General features: G+C 62.5%; 2 protein-coding genes across 3 annotated transcripts in view; both read right to left on the bottom strand.

Moving 5' to 3' along the window:
• ITGB7 (integrin, beta 7) overlaps positions 1-2,571 on the bottom strand; it is an 8,844-nt gene extending 6,273 nt beyond the window's left edge. Inside the window, exons 1-3 of the mRNA XM_004692493.2 lie at positions 1,822-2,571; positions 472-673; positions 224-394 (exon numbers count right to left, since the gene is read on the bottom strand). Coding sequence (XP_004692550.1) covers positions 224-394; positions 472-673; positions 1,822-2,022 — 574 coding nt within the window. The 5' untranslated portion in view covers positions 2,023-2,571. The remainder of the gene's footprint in view (positions 1-223; positions 395-471; positions 674-1,821) is intronic.
• Positions 2,572-7,749: 5,178 nt separating this feature from the next.
• RARG (retinoic acid receptor, gamma) overlaps positions 7,750-17,462 on the bottom strand; it is a 19,496-nt gene continuing 9,783 nt past the window's right edge. The window contains exons 1-8 of one of the 2 annotated variants that reach the window (XM_004692709.2): positions 16,339-16,798; positions 12,124-12,272; positions 11,778-11,919; positions 11,039-11,199; positions 10,709-10,885; positions 10,211-10,415; positions 9,671-9,829; positions 7,750-9,033 (exon numbers count right to left, since the gene is read on the bottom strand). In XM_004692709.2, coding sequence (XP_004692766.1) covers positions 8,834-9,033; positions 9,671-9,829; positions 10,211-10,415; positions 10,709-10,885; positions 11,039-11,199; positions 11,778-11,919; positions 12,124-12,272; positions 16,339-16,489 — 1,344 coding nt within the window. In that variant the 5' untranslated portion in view covers positions 16,490-16,798 and the 3' untranslated portion in view covers positions 7,750-8,833. Of the gene's footprint in view, positions 9,034-9,670; positions 9,830-10,210; positions 10,416-10,708; positions 10,886-11,038; positions 11,200-11,777; positions 11,920-12,123; positions 12,273-16,338; positions 16,799-17,462 lie in introns of those variants that run through there. The other variant, XM_012732412.1, reaches the window with a different exon arrangement.

Below are 17,462 nucleotides of genomic sequence, written 5' to 3'. Positions count from 1 at the left end.
TTTGTTTCTTCAGGACAGGTCTAGTCACACGGAAAAGAATTGTAAGACGGAGTCTCAACTCTCCACTTGATGGTCAGAGTTCTACATTAACACAATCAACAAATATTTTGGAATGATTATTATTTGCTAGACCAAAGATGTTAAAATACTGTTGTTCCTTTCTCAAGGAACTTACAGTCCGGGGGGGGTGGGGGGGGCAGGGGCCCGCGGCCGGCGGACTCACCTATGCGCACGGAGCCGGTGGTGTTCTGCAGCTCCGTCAGCAGGGCCTGCCCCAGACTGCGCACCTGCTCCAGGTCGTCCTTCATGGAGTAGCTCAGGTCCATGAGGTAGTACAGGTCCACGGGGTACCCCTCGGCGCGGAGGAAGTGGACTTGGAGCTTCTGGGGCTCCCCTGGTGGGCCAGGGCTGGGTCAGCCGCCCGGCTTGGGGCCCGCAGCGGCACCGTCCCGCGCCCGGCCCCTCACTCACCCGGTCGCAGCATGACCCGGACCCGCTGCGGTGCCAGCTGGGTGGCCCCCTCGCCACCGGCGCCCTGGCCCAGCGACTTGTTCTGCTGCACCTCCTGCCACCCGTGGGGCTCCTGCAGCTCCTCCGGGGGGCAGCCCCGAGCCAGTAACTCCTCCCGCTGAGCACAGCGCCGCTCTTCGGCCTCCCCCGCAGCCGTGAAGTTCTGCGCAGCAGAGGCAGCCGGACTCCAGTCCCCGGGGCCTCCCCGCCCCAGCTGGAGTGCCGCCGCCACGGGGCCCACCCACCCCAGAGCCCGCTGGCCACCCCCTTCCTCGTCTGAGTCCCTTTCTCTAGGGCACTGCCGCTTCCCTTCCCTCCTCTGGACCTGCCTCCGCTTCCTCAGCCTCCTCTTCTGCCCGCCAAGGCCCCAGATACCCTGCTGCCATCTCAGGCACCTCGCCACCACAGAAAATAAATAAGGCCTGGCTGCCTCGTCCAGCCTCTCCGCAAGCCCTTACCTCAATGGGAAGGGGCCTCCCTGGCCTCAGCGCTAGCAGACTATTGCGGGCAAGTTGGATCACAGCCAGGGAGGTGACCTCGTGGGCCAGTAGATCCACCTGTTCTGCTCCCCGCTCTGACCCCACCTGCTGCATCTCTGGTCTACACCCCAGTTCTTACATGCTTAAATAGCTAAAAGAACTCTTTTTTAAAAAAACTAGAAAGCGGACCAAGCTAAGACTCACAGTTCCTGAAGGGGGCGGACAGAGGCAGAAGTGGAGCCCCCTCGCCCCCGTGAGTCTGTCACCCCTTGGGCTGACTGGGAAGCCGCAGAGGAAGGAAATGGTTAGAGTAGCTTCTCAGCTGCTCTGGTGCCAGCCTCTGGTCTGGGGGATGGAGGCAGACACACCCTGCGCCCCAGGCGCCTCGGCCTCTCTCCTGCCCCCTCCTGCCGGGCTGTCCCCATCCGCCAGGCCGTGGTTGGCCTCGCCCGAGCCTCGGCCTGCAGCACCGCCACCTCGTGAATGCGCCCTCCTCTCTCATCTGACTCTTATCCTGCCTCGAGAGAGACTGCCTGCTGGAGCCACCTAATCTGTGGTGTTTAGCATGGCACAGGGGCCGCTATCTAGAACGGAGCATCCGTCCAACAAGCACATACTTCCTCCAAGCTCATGGTCGCAGTCTCTGCGTGTACACAGCCACCGCTGGACACACTCGGCTCATCCTCGCACACACGCAGAAATACAGACGCCCCATGAGCACGGATTCTCTCACGCACAGCCACAGGGCACACCCGACAGCGCACACAGCCACGGGTGCTCACACAGCCCCACGCCACGTGGACGAGGTTCGGGGGCCACGGCCCGTCTTTACCAGTTGCTTGCACCATGCGCAGCTTGGGTGTGAGCGGATGCACGCCTCACAGGAGGGGGCTGGCTCGCAGGACCCCGGCAGGGGCTGATCAGGAGCCCTCCACGCTGTGGCCTTCCCTGGGGATGAGATCTTGATGTCCTCCTCATGCTCGCCTTTGCCCAGGGCCACCAGAAAAACAAGGATCATTGACAAAGCCACCATGACCTGAAACAGGAGCACAGGGGACCGTGGGCCCTCCAGGAGCCCGGCCAAGCGCCGTCCTCTCAACTTAGCGGGGGGTTGTCACAAGCCTGTAGCCCAACTCGACAGCCCCTCAGAGTTTCACTTCCCTCTGTGGATTCAGCAGTTTCTCCAAAACGGCACGAGGGAACAAGACCCAGGCTGGATTAGAGGCCGAGGAGACCAGTCTTTCCTAGGGCCAGGCGTCTCCCCGGAGTGGTCAGGAGCCCTGTCAGGCCCTGGGGGCTGACTGCAGGCCACCTGCCGCTGTCCTCACCCGGAGCCCAGCCCTAGTGCATCCAGACAGGAAAGGAAACGGGCCGGGTCCTGGTCCTGACTTTGGCCCTCACGGGCTGGGAGCAAGTCAGACTTTCTTGCTGGGCCTTAGTATCCACGACTGTGAAGTGAGGGAGTTGAATGCTTGTACAGCCTTGCACCTTTCATCATTTTGTATCCTAAGTAGGGGAGGAGGGTCAAGAGCTCTAAATAAAGGAAGAAAGACAGTGAGATGGGAGGAAGAGGCCCTCCCTGGTGGCGCAGTGGGTTAGAGCGCCGCTCTGTAAGCTCACTGCAGCCACCTCAGTGTGAGCTCGATCCCCGCCCACCCCGGAGGTGACCCACATGGCGCGGCGGACCTCTCCTGACCTGCCTGCCCGCTGCTCCCCTCAGCAGTGGACTTCGTCAGTCTGCCTGTTCTGCTCCCCACTCTGGTGAATCCTCTCACCACCCCCAGTACCCACCCTGTACCCCAGCTCTGTATGCCTAAATAAATAAATATTTAGGAAAAAATTTTTCTTTAAATTGAAACTTTTATTTTTTTATAGAAGAACTGGGGTGTAAGCCAGAGGTACGGGGTGGGAGCTGAGAGGATTCATCAGAGACCGTGGGGAGCAGAACAGGCAGGAGAGGTCTGCAGCATTGTGTGGGTTTAGCTCCCTGGCCAGGGATGAAACTCCAGCTGTAGTGGTGATAACTCTGAGACTTCACCCCTGCGTCAGCAGGGAGGCCCGACAGCTGAAAACTTCATGCATCAAAGGACACTCGAGAGTGAAAAGACAGGTCATGGACTAGGAAAAAATAATTGCAAGTCATGTATCTCCTAAGCATCCCGAATATATGAAGTATCTTAGAAACTAAACAACCACACGCTTTTTTCTTTTAATTGGCAAAGGACTTAAATAGACTTGTCTTCTTTTTTTTAAGGGTTTTGTTTTTTAGATTTGTTTATTTCTGCATACAGAATTGGGGTACAAGCCAGAGGTGCAGGGGCAGTGAGAGATTCACCCAAGACAGTGGGGAGCAGAACAAGCAGACTGACGAAGTACACTGCTGAGGGGAGCGTGTTGGACAATTGCATTTCTGTGAAACAGCCAGACTAGATCAACCCAGGGAGACGGAAGCACATTCATGGCTGACGGGCAGGGCGGGGCTGCTGGCTGCTACGTGGTCCTTTTGGTGAAAAGTTCCAGAACTAGGTAGTGGTTATGGCTGCACAACATGGGAATGACCTTAATACTACGGAATCGTAAGGCAGAGAAGATGCCTGATTTTATGTGTATTTTGACACAATCAAAAGTCAGAAATTAAGAAAGTGAGAAATCTCCCATTCCTAGTCCCGTCCGCCTGTCCCACCACACCTGCTCCAAAAATAGCCATCATCTAGTTTCATATTTTCTTCTTATCTTTCTAGCGATTATTTTATATATAAAACTAATTTGAACACATACACATGCATACATACATATACACTCTTCAAATGGTAGAATCAAATTCTAGAAACGGTCGAACGTTTTGCAGTTCCGCACCTCGCTTTTCCCTTTTAACTGCTTTCTTTGGATTTCTTGCTACCCCAGACAGTAAAGAACTCCCTTGATCACTTTGCAGCCATACAGATTTCCATTCCACGGATGTATCCTATTGTGGTTAATGAATTGCTGGTGATGGAGATTTAAGCTGCTGTTCTTTGTTCAGTTATCAACAACGCTGCGGTGAAATTCACGTGCTAATTATTTCCCGTGGCAAGGAGAGAACCTAAGGGTAACCCCTGGGACAGGGGTCGTGGGCACAGACAGGGATCGCTGTCTGTGGCATGGCCGCCATCACTCCCGGCCGGCCGCGCCAGCTCACAATCCCCTACCCGCTGGCGGCCAGCGTCGGGGTCCCAGCCTGGGCCAGCTGTGGGACGGGCCTGCGTCCTAGAAACCAGCCCGCCCCCACCCCCGCTGCCCACCACCTGTGGCCTCAGGTGCAGCAGCTGCCGAAGGGCCTCCACACCCTCCCGGCAGGCCCTGGGCCGGGCCTCGGCGCAGCTGCAGCCCTGCTTGCCGCAGCCTGTGGTCAGGCAGACAACAGCTTATGTCTGTCTTGACTCATCACTCAGGTGGGGCCACAGGCTCACCGTTTCCGCAGGATAGGGAGGCCCAGAGCCTCCGCCCAAGCCCACTCAGTCCCACAGCGGGGACCTTGGGGCTCCCTGGCAGCTCTCTACAACCCTCTGGGCCCTCTCCCTCTCCCGCCCTCGGAGTTCCCTGACCTGCGAACCCATCTCTGACTCCCCCAAATGCTGAGTTATGTTGCTCTGCCGTTTTCTTTTCTACTGCTTCACAGTTCTTTGTTTTACTTCCTTTCCCCGTTGACCCCAAAGTAGAACAGCTGAACTTCCTACTTTAACCCCCTCCTTACACGCCAGAGTAGCAAGTGTCTTGCCAAGGTCAGCAGTGAGGTTGGCAGAACAGGGGTGGCAGGTCGGGCTCCTGGCTGTTTGCCGCTGTCCTCGCCTCTGCCTCTGGCCTAGGCGCCACCCTCACCTCCCCGCCGGCTCTGCCTTCGCCTCCCCCCGGCGGCCCCCCTCATCTCCTCTCCCTTCCCTCAGGAGTCTGCTTCAGTCATGGCTCCACAGTAAGCCCACTTTCTGGCCTCCGTTCTGACTCCGGAATATACTGTTGCCCGCTCTGCAGCTGAGAAACAGCCTCTTTGCAGCTCATCAGCTCCTCACGCCGAGCGGAACCCTCTGCTGCCCAGCCACAGGAGCCAAAGCCAAGCTGCCGGCCCCGCTCCCCAGGGGCGTGGGCTCTGTGACCAGGGTGTCACCGGGCAGGTCCGAGCTCAGGGCACTAGTCGTGGGGCTGCAGAGCCGTGTGGGGACCCCCTCACCTGGGCAGAGCGCCTGGCACAGGGCAGCAGTAGAGCTTCGCCCTCGTCTTTCCTCCCTCCAGGCCGCTCGGTGCAAGAGAGATGCGTGTGGAGCAGAGGGCGCAGGAGGGGTGCAGAAGAGCCCAGGGACAGGGGGCCTCAGAAATGCAGAAAGGAGTCCCCAGCCTCTCTCAAGTCTCAGCAGGATCCCGGGTGTCTCCAGGGCATACCCTGTTCCGGGGAGGGGAGGCCCAGGGGGGCCTGGTAGCAAGGGGAGAAGCGAGCGCGGTTGCCGGTACTCACAGGTGCTGTGAAGCGGCCTCCTCGCTGACAGCTGAGTCTGTGTGCTCTGGTCGGAGTTGAGGCTGCAGAAGAGAGGAGGAAGTGACACGCCCAGGCGGGGGAGTCTTGGGGTGGTGGGGTGGCTGCTCTGGAAGGTGGAGCAGATAGAGGTGAAACTGGGTGAGAGCTTTGACGGCACAGGGGTCTAGAAGGGACACCGGAAGCCCGTGCGTGCTGAGGGGGCGTGATGGTGATGCTCCTGCCTGTCCCAACAACCGCTGGGGGCAGATGTCAGAAAACCGCCCCTGCCCCGCTGCACGGCTGCCGAGATGGAGGCTGGAAGCAGGAAGGAACGGCCTGGCCCATGGTCACAGACCTCGGCGCCAGCCGGGTCCGCCGAGCTCAAAAATGGATGATCTGCCCCCTCCTGGTGTGAGAGCGTAGGGTGAGGACACCTGCAGGCGTGTCTGGGCAGCGGGGGTGAGTGGCCACTGGTCAGTTTGGAAGCCTCAGGCCTTTGCATCGCTGTGCGCAGCTACTGAACTCTGGAGCGACTGCACAGTCCAGTCTTGGCTCCACCATGATGGTCGTGGGGTTCACCCGCCCGTGGCTGTTTTCTCATTACTCCGCGGAGCTCAACGAGGTACAACTGAGAACCTGGCACGCCCTCCCTGGTGGCTCATGGGCTAAAGCGCAGCACTGCAAAGCTGCCCGAAGCCACTGCAGCGCGAGTTCGATCCCCGGCCAGGGAGGGACCCACAGGGCGCGGCAGACCTCTCCTGTCTCCCTGCTGCCCCCCTCAGCAACACACCTCAGTGGATCCACCTGCTCTGCTCCCCACTCTGTCTCTGGGGAGTCCTCTCACCCCTGCACCCCTGGCCTGTACCCCAGCTCTTGTGTGCATAAATAAATCAATCTTTAAAAAAAGAAAGAGAGGCCCTCCCTGGTGGCGCAGCGGGTTAAAGCACTGCACTAAGAAACTAAAGCCACTTCCGCATGAGTTCGATCCCCGCCTGCCCCGGAGGCGACCACAGGGCGCGGCAGACCTCTCCTGACCTGCCCGCTGCTCCCCTCAGCAGTGTACTTCGTCGATCTGCCTGTTCTGCTCCCCTCTCTGTCTCTGGTGAATCCTCTCACCCTCCGCATCTCTGGCCTGTACCCCAGTTCTGTACGAATAAATAAATAAATCTTTAAAAAAAAAGAAAAAAAAGAAAGAGAAAAACCTGGCATATGCTGAGGGTTGAATGAGAAATTACAGAGAGAAGTTCTGAAAAATTAAAATTCAAGGGCCAGTTGCTGAGAAACCCGAGCGGCACGGGCCTGGCTCTGCCCAGGCTGCCAGGAGCGAGGAGCGAGGGGTGTGCAGGCCTGAGAGGCAGCGCCAGGCGCCGGGCGGACAGAAGGGGGCGGGCGCGGGAAGCTCTGGGCCACAGGTAGCTGTCGGGAAGCTGGGCCCGAGCTGGGCCTGAGCGGTTCTCAGGTCTGTTTCCCTGCCAGGACACCGCCAAGCGAGGCTGCGGTCAGGAGGCGCTCAGGAGCGCCCCCAGGGCAGGGGTGCGCCTCTGGGTGGGCTCCTCAGGGCCAAGGCTCTACCTTCCCTTCCCCCACACCCCGGGTTTCCATGGCAGTGACCCCCTTCCCCAGAGCCCCTGGTCTCCCTTCAGCTTCTTTCACTTTCTTCTTCTCCTTCCCCACTCTCCTCCCTGGCCGGCAGCTCCGCAGCCTCTCCCTCCCACAGCACCAGCCTTCTGAAGACCATCAGGCACAAGGTGGGCAAGAAACTGACCCCTTGGGCCACTGCGAGGTTGGGGGGCAGAGGGCGAGATGAAGACCAGAGCAAAGTGGGGGCGGGGGGGGCTGAGGCTGGGGTACAGCAGAAGCCAGAGGCCTGGGGGGAAGAGAAGGGAGGAAGCTAAGCCGAGGTGTGTGTGGGGGGGTCCCACAAATGGACAGACCCCTGGAGGGGCTGGTATGAAACAGACCTACTGCAGGCCTCATGGGACCCAATGGTACTTGAGCGAGCCCTTCCCTAGGGAAGGGCAGAAAGGCAGACACCCCACCCGGGTGGGGGGGCACTAAAGCCACCTGACGCCATGCCTGCCCGAGAGGCCCACGGCCATCTGGGAGTCCACCTGGTGGCCGTGGGGGGCCCAGGCACTGGGGCACCCAGTGGGCCCCCCCACTGGGGGCATCCCCTTGCTCCCTCAAGCCTGCAAAGTCCCCATCAGGGGCCAGGCTCCTCACCCGCCACCCTGCCTGGGTATTTCCCCGGCACCTGGAGAAGCAGCCACATCCCAAGAGTTTCCATCACTTTATTTTGCAAAAATAGAAAACTCAGCAATATGCGGTACAGCGGGCTGACGGGAGATGTAAACAGAGGGGAGGGGACAGCACCCTGACCCCCCAGAGAAAAAGGGGAGCCGTTGGGAATCTTATTTGGCAGCTAAATACAAACTGGGGATTGGCAGGGGAAACGGGGGGGGGTCACAGAGGCCCTGGGCTCCCCCTCCCAAGACCCCTGGAGGAAGGGATCAATTCCAGGGTGTAAACAAAAGCTAATAAATAAATAGAGGCTTCCTCTGGGTCAAGGCGAGATCAGCTAAGCAGCGCCCACCCCCCTCCCTGGGCCAAGCTGCTCTGGGGGGGTCAAGGGAGAAGGCACTGGGGGCAGAGGGACCCCTGGCCCCTCTGTAGTGTAGGAGGGTCCCTGCCCCAATGGCTGAGATGGGAGGCAAGGGGAGCCCAAGGCACACGGCGGGGCTGGCGGGCGGCTTCGAACGGAGGCCGAACGGAGGCCGCCAGGGAGGCCAGCCCACGGGGAGCGCAGGGTGGACCCGCCCGCCCCTGCACCCCGGGCCCTCAGCCGTGAAGGGCCCGGCTGCCCCACCCTGACCTGGCACGAGGATGGGGCACAGAGGGCACGCACCTGGCAGGTGCGAGCAGGTGCATTACGCAGCATTAGGCACCAGGGAAGGGCGAGAGTGGGCTCAGCACCCCCTTCACCCCCTTTTGGTCTCTAGTGTTCCTGTTTGCTCCCAGAGGCCCGAGCACCGGGCAGAGGAAGGGACTGTGGCGGGGCAGGATCTTCCTCCTGCCCTGGGAGCCCGGGCCCGGCACCGGAGGGGCGGCGTGGAGGTTTCAGAGTCCAAACCCAGGCTGGCCCCGCGACCCTCTCTCCCAAGGGGAGCAGGACAGGCCCCCGAAACTGGAGAGGGAGTAGAGCGGGAAGGGGATGAACACAGAGGCACCCCTAGAAACTTTGGCAAAAACAAGGAGCTCGTTGGAGGGGCGGGGAGAGAGCAGAGCAGGTCCCCCCCAGAGCTGCAGTGTCTGGGGGTGGTCAGTCTGCTGCCTGGAACCCCAGCCCTCAGGGAGGGAGTCAGGGGCCCCGTTCAGCCTGGGGGCTGTGGCCCCCTTTGTCCTGGCTGCCAGGAGCCTCGTCCTCGCTGGAGGCCTTGGGGTGGGGGCCAGGCTGCGAAGAGTCGTCCTCAAACATTTCGGGGTTCTCCAGCATCTCTCGGATCAGGGGAGGCATTGGGCCCGGAATCTCCATCTTCAGGGTAATGGCCCTTTCTGCTCCTGCAATGGAGAGACCAAGAGGCTAGGGGTGGGGGCAGAGGCAAATGTCCTTTGAGGCCACCCCTAACCTTTCTCAAGTGGGGGCCCCCGCTTCTCGGGTCCCAGCTCACCTCACTTCTCCAGGGCTCCCCGGGCCACTCCTCTGCCCTCCTGTACCTGACTTCTCTGCCAAGTCTGCTGTCCATTTTCCCACTCGTTCAGGTGGGCTTTCAAAGATCACCCCAACCCCAACGTGTAACCCCGATCTCCTAACGTTCCTCTAACGCCCAGTGCTTGCCCTAGGCCTGTTTGTGTTCACGAGTGCGAAGGTGACGACTTTCAGGCGCTCTCCCTGGCACCCCTCTAAAGGACACTGGCCCGCAGAACTTTCTGATGTGCCCGATACACAGGCCCTGGCCCGTGCTGCCTCCGCGCCGGAGTGCGGGTGCGTCTGCCCCCAGCACGCTGAGGAGGCAGCTACAGACACAGCCCCGTGAAGCCACAGCAAAGTGCCCGACGGGAAGGGCTCCCCCCGGGACGCCCCTGCCCCTGGGGCAGGCTGGGGCGCTCCCCGCCCTGCCCTGGCCTCTGCTGTCCGGGCCTGACCCGGGAGAGCAGCAGCTCCGGGAGGCGGGAGGGGAAGCTCGCGGGCACTGACCCTTGGTGCTGATGCCCCGGAGGTCGGTGATCTTCATGAGCATCCTTGGGAACATGTAGGGCTGGCTGGGCCGCCGCCGCCGGGCGTACAGCCGCAGGGCTTCCAGCAGTGGCTCCTGCAGCTTGTCCACCTTTTCGGGCTCCTCCAGGTCCATACGGTCTGAGGGGACAAGCACATTGGGCCAAGAGATGGAGCACCGTGGCGGGTGGCTGACCCAGAGCGGCCCACCGCGCCCTCGGCCTGCAGGCCCCAAATGCGCCTCGCTGGCCTCTCCTCGCCTCTCCCTTCGCCCTGGGTCCACCCTCGGCTCTCCTGCTCCCAGCCCTGTGCACCCCCTTCCGCAAGGTTTCTCCGGGGGCCCCTCCAAGCACGCCCTCTCAGCTCGGGCGTCGGGGGGGCCATGCCTGCTCAGCCTTGGCCCTCTTTGTGTCCAGGCCGCCCGGGAGCCTGTCTGGAGCCAGGGACACAGTCCTGAGCGGGGCGCCTGGGAGAGCGGGTGTGGGGAAGGGGCACGAGCCGCCGCCAGGGGGCGCCCTTTACCGCCGCAGATGAGGCAGATGGCGCTGAGCAGCCCCGTCTCTGTGTCGTCCATCTCCAGGGGCAGCAGCTGCCCAGCAAAGGCAAAGACCAGGTCGGTGAGGGGCCCGAAGCCGGCGTTGTGCATCTGGGTCCGGTTCAGGGTCAGCCCGTCCGAGAAGGTCATGGTGTCCTGCTCTGGGGTGTACCTCGTGCAAATCCGCAGCATCTGGGGGTGCGCGGGGAGGCTTAGTGCGAGCCCCGAGCCCCGGCCGGGCATGGGAAAGAGTGAGGTGGGCGTGGGCGCTGAGGGGGCCAGCAGGGAGCCCTGGGCGGGAGGCCCTGAAGCCTGAGCACAGAAGTCGGGAGCAAAGCTTCCTGAAGTCTAGGTTCAGGCCTTGGGGGGCGGTTGGGAAAGTAAGGAGCTGGGGTTTGCGGGTGCCAGATGGGAGCGGGGAGAGGCAATGGAACTGCTGTGCGGCCCAGCCCCTGGTCTCCCGAGGCTCTGCAGGGCTCGCTCACCAGGATGTCCAGGCAGGCCGCCTTGAGCAGGGTGATCTGGTCGGCGATGCTGAGCCCTGTGAAGCCAGGCAGCCGCTTGGCGAACTCCACTATCTTGATAATGCACTTGGTGGCCAGCTCGCTGAACTTGTCCCACAGCCCCAGGTCCAGCTGCACCCGGTGGTCCGCACTGGAGTTCTGCAGGGAGGGGTCGGCCGGCAGGTGAGGCCCGGGTTGTCTTGGGCCAGCAGCCCCGGCGCCGGCCCCTGCATTCTGCTCCCCACCAGGTCCGGGCGCCCACCTAAGGCCCCCTCCGCACCCCCAGCGGCCCACAGCCTCCCCACTCCTCACCGTAGTGTATTTGCCCAGCTGGCAGAGCGAGGGGAAGGTCTCCTGGTGGGCCCTGCTGACCTTGGTGATGAGCTCTTCTAACTGGGGGCTCAGCTCATAGCTGTCAAGGGACGCTTCTTCCTTCACCTCTTTCTTCTTCTTGTTCCTGTCATTCCGCACAGCTTGGGGGCGGGAGCAAAAGGAGAGGGTGGGAAAGTCAGCGTGGACCTCCTCCCCACCGCCTCTTTGGCTCTGCTTCACGTGCTCAGTCGTGAACCGCTTCTCCCGGACCCTCCCCCATGCCTCGGTTTCCCTATCTCCGCCACTAGGTGCCCTTCCCCTTCCCCAGCCCCGCCCGCCCGCAGCCTCTGCTCCCTCCCCAGGCCCTGGGGCTGGGTTCTGAACTGGCCTTCCGGTCACCCTGCAGGATATGCAGCAGCAGGATATCCACTTATAACCACGGCAGCACAATGGCGTAGAAGGGGGGGGGCCCCCTATCCCCCCTTCAGTCCTGGGAGCAGAGGAGAGGGCAGGCCAGGCCCCCCACCTCCCCAAGAAATAGGGGGATGTGAGAAGGTAACCCCACTCACTCTTTAGAGAGCGAGGTAACTGAGAGCGGACACAGGGTGGGCCCCCCTGAGCCCAGGGCCCTGATCCCACAGGACCGGCCCTGGGGCTGCACGGGCCTCGGAAGTCAGGCAGGTGGGGTGTCCGTGGGGACAGGCGGGGGTGCTCCTGGCCAGACCAGGCGGGCACCCACCTTCCTTGGACATGCCCACTTCGAAGCACTTCTGCAGCCGGCAGTACTGGCAGCGGTTCCGGGTCACCTTGTTGATGATGCAGTTCTTGTCGCGGTGACACGTGTACACCATGTTCTTCTGGATGCTGCGGCGGAAGAAGCCCTGGGGTTTCGGGTCGGGGTGGGTGTCAGTCGCGCTGGCCGCGCCAGCCTCTCGCAGGCCTTGCCGCTGGCCCAGCCCTGACCCAGCGTATTAAGCACCGAGGGGCACAGCTCCTGCCCGGGGGCCCGTCACACAGCCTCGCTGGGCTGGTGGCCCTGAGCTCCTGCCGCACCCGGGTCCCCAGGGCACCGGCCATGTACACACCTTGCAGCCTTCACAAGAGCTGACCCCATAGTGGTAGCCAGAGGACTTGTCATTGCACACGAAGCAAGGCTTGTAGACCCGAGGAGGTGGAGGGGGCGAGGGCGAGCTGGGCACCATCTCCTCTGAGCTGGTGCTCTGTGTCTCCACCGCTGCGGGGCAAGCAGTGAGATGAGGTCGGAGGAGAGGGGCCCCCGGGCCCCCGCGCACCCTCATCGCACACACCCAGAGCACACACAGCCCTTCACCCCTCCCCACCTCTTCCTCGGGGTCAGTAATGACAACATCATCGCTGTCACCGTGGGTTCCAGCCCATAGTGACTTTCCCAGAGAGCCCCAAGTAACCCCTTCACTGCATCCCCCATGGTCTGCCCATCTCCCCCCACAATAATGCCAGCTTGAGCCCAAGACAACACTGCTCAGTCCTCCAATTCCGGGCAAGGGTTGGGGCGCAGCACCGTGAAGCTGTCTGCAGCCACTGCAGCCCGAGTTTTATCCCCAGCCAGGGGGTGACCCCCAGGGCACAGCAGACCCCTCCTGTCTCCCCGCTGCTCCCCTCAGCAGTGTACTACATTAACCTGCCTGTTCTGCTCCCCACTCTGTCTCTGGTGAATCCCCTCACACCACACCACCCCCCTGCACTTCTGGCCTAGACCCCAGTTCTTGTGCACATAAGTAAATAGAATCTTAAAAAAAAAAAAAAAAAAAAAACTCTCCAAATTCCAGGCCCAGACCATCCTGGAAGTTAATTCCTCTCAGCCTCAGTTTCCCCAGTTTAAAGCAAGTAGATGAAGCAGTTACTCTGTCACTTGTTTTCACTTGGGTTGGTCCTTCTCAGGCCGTCTGCTTCCACCCTTCTCCTCCTCAGGAGGCAGGTTGTGGGGGAGGGCAGGGACCTCAGCTTGCACCTGGCAGGTGACCCCCTGCCAGATGACTGTCCAGGCTACACAGCAGGTCGCTCAGGACCTCATTTCCTCTCAGGCAGCAAGGTGGGGAATCTGCAGATCCCTCTCACCCGGGGGCTACCAGTGTCCACTCCTCAGACACCTCTGGGGCAGCGAAGCAAAGGGGGAGATATCAGGAAAGTAGGTCGGGGGATCCCACGGACTTATTTTACTCCTGAAGAAACCGAGCGCTAGAGAAGCGACTGGCCTGAGCCAGGTGCGCGCTGAGGGCTCCAGACCAGACCTAAGCAGCCAGGCCAGGAGGCAGAGAGAAGCCGGGAGAGGGAGACAGGGACTAGCTCAGGTGTTCAGGTCGACAGTGTATTGGGAGAGGTCAGGGACAGCAGTAAACAGGCCTGGGGGCCCGGGGGCCGGCTCTGAGCCCTCTGACCCTATGCCTCCGTGGAAACCTCCACACACATCCAGCAGCAGCCCAAGAGGCCTCAGGTCACGTCAGGTGGGGGCCTGTTCGGAGGCTGCTGAGCGGGTCTGTTTTGAGTCTGTTTGCGTGTTTGGTTCATCGTCAAGTCCGTGTGATCCTTCGGCCTGCAGGGCCTGGGCCGAACCCGGAGGCCCAAGTTAATGCAAGAACCCCGGTGCCCCCCCCAGGGGCTCCCACACCGCCACCTCAGGAACACCTTCCTTCTGACTGCCTGCGGCCCACCTAGTGGGAAGTCCAAGAGCCATGGCAAGGCAGAGGAATGCCCCATGCCTGGGTTAGGGGAGCTCCACGCCCCCAAGGCGGGGAGCCCACCCCAGCCCCCAACACACAGACACTCGATTAGCATAAGAATCCCACCGGAGTGTGATTCCCTAAAGGAAAGGGGGGGAGGGGTGCCAGCACACAGCCCAGCTGGGGGCGGGGCGCCTCTCAGGACCCCTCGAGTCCTCTGGGGTGCCGACTGTGCTGTCCAGGCCAGTGCGTGGGGTGGCGCTCACCAGTGTGACGCCCTCCTGCCCGCAGAGCGCTGCCTCATTTCCTCTCTTGCGAAAGGCCTGGGTGGGGTCAGGCTGGCAGGGGGCAGTGCCAGTCAATTACAAGCCGGGGCTGCGGGGAGACAGGCCTAGGGGCAGCTTCTCAGCATCCCTCGGCCGCCCCCTCGCCCCTAAGCCCCAAGTGCAGCCAGCAGCTCTGGTCACCCTGGGGCTAAGGGCCAGGGAAGGCTAGTCCAGCCGCCCAGCCCGTGAGCCCCTTCTGTCTGGGCCAGGGAGACCGGGGAGGGGAGACTGTCCCTGGGCCAGGCAGGGCCCCTGCTGAGGAGCAGGGGTGGGCTCTGGGTTTTTCTCCTTTTAAAGCCCAAATTGCTGAAATTGAGGAAATTCCTGGCCAGTCTGAGCGGAGCTTCAAACAAACTCTTTATAACCGGCTGTAAACGCTCCCAGCTGCGCGGCCCAGGCTGAGCAGCCCACTCACAATCTGACACACACCTCCTTGGAGACACCCCCTCACATGTCAACAACACCGGCCACAGAGACACGCATCTCACGGGCCGGGCCCAACGGGGCTCAGGGGCCCCATGCAGCGGACACTCGAGGCACAGCCCGACACACGCCCTAGGGCTCCCTCCACGCTGCCACCACAGCAGTGCCCCGGCCTCCAGGGCGGCACAGACACCAGGGAAGAGACCCCGGCACCCCCGGCTTTCCCGGGTCAGAACCTCGGCCCTCAACTGCCTTCTGGGAAAGTGGGGGGTGCGGGCCTGGCGCCGGCTCTGGGAGCATCAGGGCCCTCTGGCCACAATCACTGGTCAAAACTGAGATGCAAAAACCTGTCAGCAGCCAAGGCCAGGGGGCTTTCGTGGGCCTGGAAAGGAAACGGGCTTCCTACCCAGCCCCCCAGAAACCCCCCGTGGGCGACTGTCTCCACCGCAGCACCCTCCCCAACAGCCTCTGCTCCCCATCCTCGTGGGCAAAGAGGAAGGCTCAGAGTTCACGAGTCTGCTGCAAAGCAAAGCGGGAGCTCGGGCTCCCACCCCTGTAAATGCCACCCTTTCCTCTTACCCCACTCCACCCACAAGTGTTCTCTGCCCGCCACCTCCCTCTCCCAGGCTCCCAGTTGTTAAATCTGAGCAGCTCTGCCCTGGAACCAAGAGACCAAAAAAAAAAAAAAAAAACCGAACTTGTAAACAGCGCAGCTGAGTGCCAAGGAGTGAGCGTTGGCCCGGTGACCCCGCTCCCCTGCGCTGCCCCTTCCCGCGTGCCCCCAAGTCCCCCATTCCCGGGAGTCCTCACCCAGCACCCAGGCTCGAGCTCGGCCCAGCCCCAGGGAAATTTGGGGGGTATTCGGGGCTGTCTCCCGGCCCCTCCCCACACCCCCACCCCCGCCAGGCGCTCGGGCCCAGGCTTCAAAGCCGCCTCTCATCTGGACTTCATTTTTACTGCCTCTCAGTCCCCAGCTTTTTATTACCGTTCTGGAAAGGGGTTCCAGGGCCCCAGGCCTGGCATCTCCCATTTCACAGAAGGGGAAGGATGGACATTTGGGGACCCAGTGGTCGCAGCCTCCCAGTCGCTGCCACCTCCAGGCCACCCCCCCCCCCACTAGGCAGACGTTTGCTTTAAACTTTTCTCTTCCTACCGAAGTTGTGTGTGGGGGGAGCCATAGGGGAGAATCATCCCGGCATACAAGCCTGCCACTTGCCAACACTTCTTTAAAAAACGGGGAGGGGGGCGCCAGAGCCCAGCCTCCTCGGGGTGTGCGCCACCCCCTCCGCCTCGGGACACACAGGATGCACGCCGGGACACAGCTTCCCAAGCGCCCGGCCACGCAGGGCACAGCCCTCGGCCTGGGCCACGGGCCCCACGCTGGGCCCGCAGGCCGCGCGCGGCCGAGGGGCGCAGCGCGAGCCCACACCCACACGCTGGACGCGGCGCCCCGGGGACTCACACGCTCCGCAAATACTATTTTTTACACTCCCCACTTCCCACATGGGCTTTACCAGCGCCACCCACGGTCCTGGGCGCCACATCCCTCCCTGGCCACGGACCGATGGGCACCACCATCGCACCTCGGCCTCCCCCCGCCCCGACTCTCCAGTGCCATCTTCCAGGGGTCCTGTCTCGACACCCATCCTAAAACCGCTCACCCCAACACTACCGCACACACCCAAAGGAGTCGCTGAGGCTACCCCGTTTAAAGGGCCAGTACCTCGCTTACACAGCCCCCCTCACGCTGGAAGGGTCCGAGCCTCTGCCTGCAACCCCGCGCCGCCTTTTACACACCGAGGGAGCCGCTACTTCTGCACCCCGCACCCCACCCCCGGGCTCCGGTACCTACATTGCAGACTGGCGGGTTGTGGCCAAGCAAAAGGCTCCAGTCCGGCGAAACAGGCGCTGCCAGCGGCTCTGCGCAGCAACCCGGCCCCGGGCCCGGCCGCCCCGTACAGCCGTCGCGGACACGGGGCAAACGCTTCCATGCAGTCGTACATCGCGACCCGGCTTGGAGGGGAGCTGGGTGCTAGGAACACCGAGGACCCGCAGGCGAGTCCCCCTCCTCCCCCCGCGGCGCCCCGCTCCTGGAGGGGGGAGGGGAAGGGCTAGCATAGGGCGCCGGGCTGCATGGGGGGTAAGGGTGGGCGGGGAAGAAGGGGATCCCCAGCAGGGGCAAGGACTGGGCGGGGCGCAGAGCCCAGGCTGCCGCTTCAGCCGAGATCCGGCTCACTCTGGGCGCCTCGGCGGCTAGCACTGGGGAGACCTTTTGTAAAAGCGGAGCCCGGAGGGGTGGGGGGTGGGGCTTGTAGACCGAAGGGGGCCGGGCACCAAGATGAGCAGAGCTAGGAGTGGTGCGCACTCACAAACACACTCGCACCGTGGGGTGCGCGCGCTGGCTCAGACAGACATCCGTGCATACCCTTTCCTCGGCTGGCACCACGCATTTGCAAATATGCAACCGTGCACAAGTCCGTATGCACGCGCCAAAATAACGATGGAGCCACACACGTCTGTGCAAGCACACCTGGCTGGGGGCTTGCCTGCAAACATGCTCCGCGCGCGGCCCGGGGGTTTTGCGCGTGCCCTGCTCTGGGGCAGGAGAAGCAGAGCAGAATTCCCTCTCGAGTGCCCCCCCACTCCCTCTTTCACGCCAGCCGCCACAACCCCGAGTTTCGAGGATGGCTGGGGAGATGGGAACATGGAGGTTCCCCGCCCGCGGCGGCCCTGCGGGGCCGGGGGACCTGCACTACCTCCACCCCCTCATTCCCAGGCCTGGCTCCGCCTCCCCGCCGCGCGCGCGCGCTTCGGCCCAACCGCGCATTCCTGCGGCTCGGTGCGCGCGGCCTCCTTCCTTCCCGTCCTCCCCACCCCGGCCGGAGGGCCGCGCGCGCTCCCGCGTGAACTCTCCGGGAACCCCCCTCGGGGCGGGTGGCCGGGCGCGCTCACCTCCTCCTGACCCGGCCCCGCCCC

The sequence above is a fragment of the Condylura cristata genome, unplaced genomic scaffold (assembly GCF_000260355.1).
Source record: "Condylura cristata isolate star-nosed mole 26May11 unplaced genomic scaffold, ConCri1.0 scaffold00034, whole genome shotgun sequence".
In the NCBI taxonomy this organism is placed as follows: Eukaryota; Metazoa; Chordata; class Mammalia; order Eulipotyphla; family Talpidae; genus Condylura; species Condylura cristata.
Note: the sequence above shows the minus strand (reverse complement) of the source record. Positions and strands in the feature narration are given on the sequence as shown.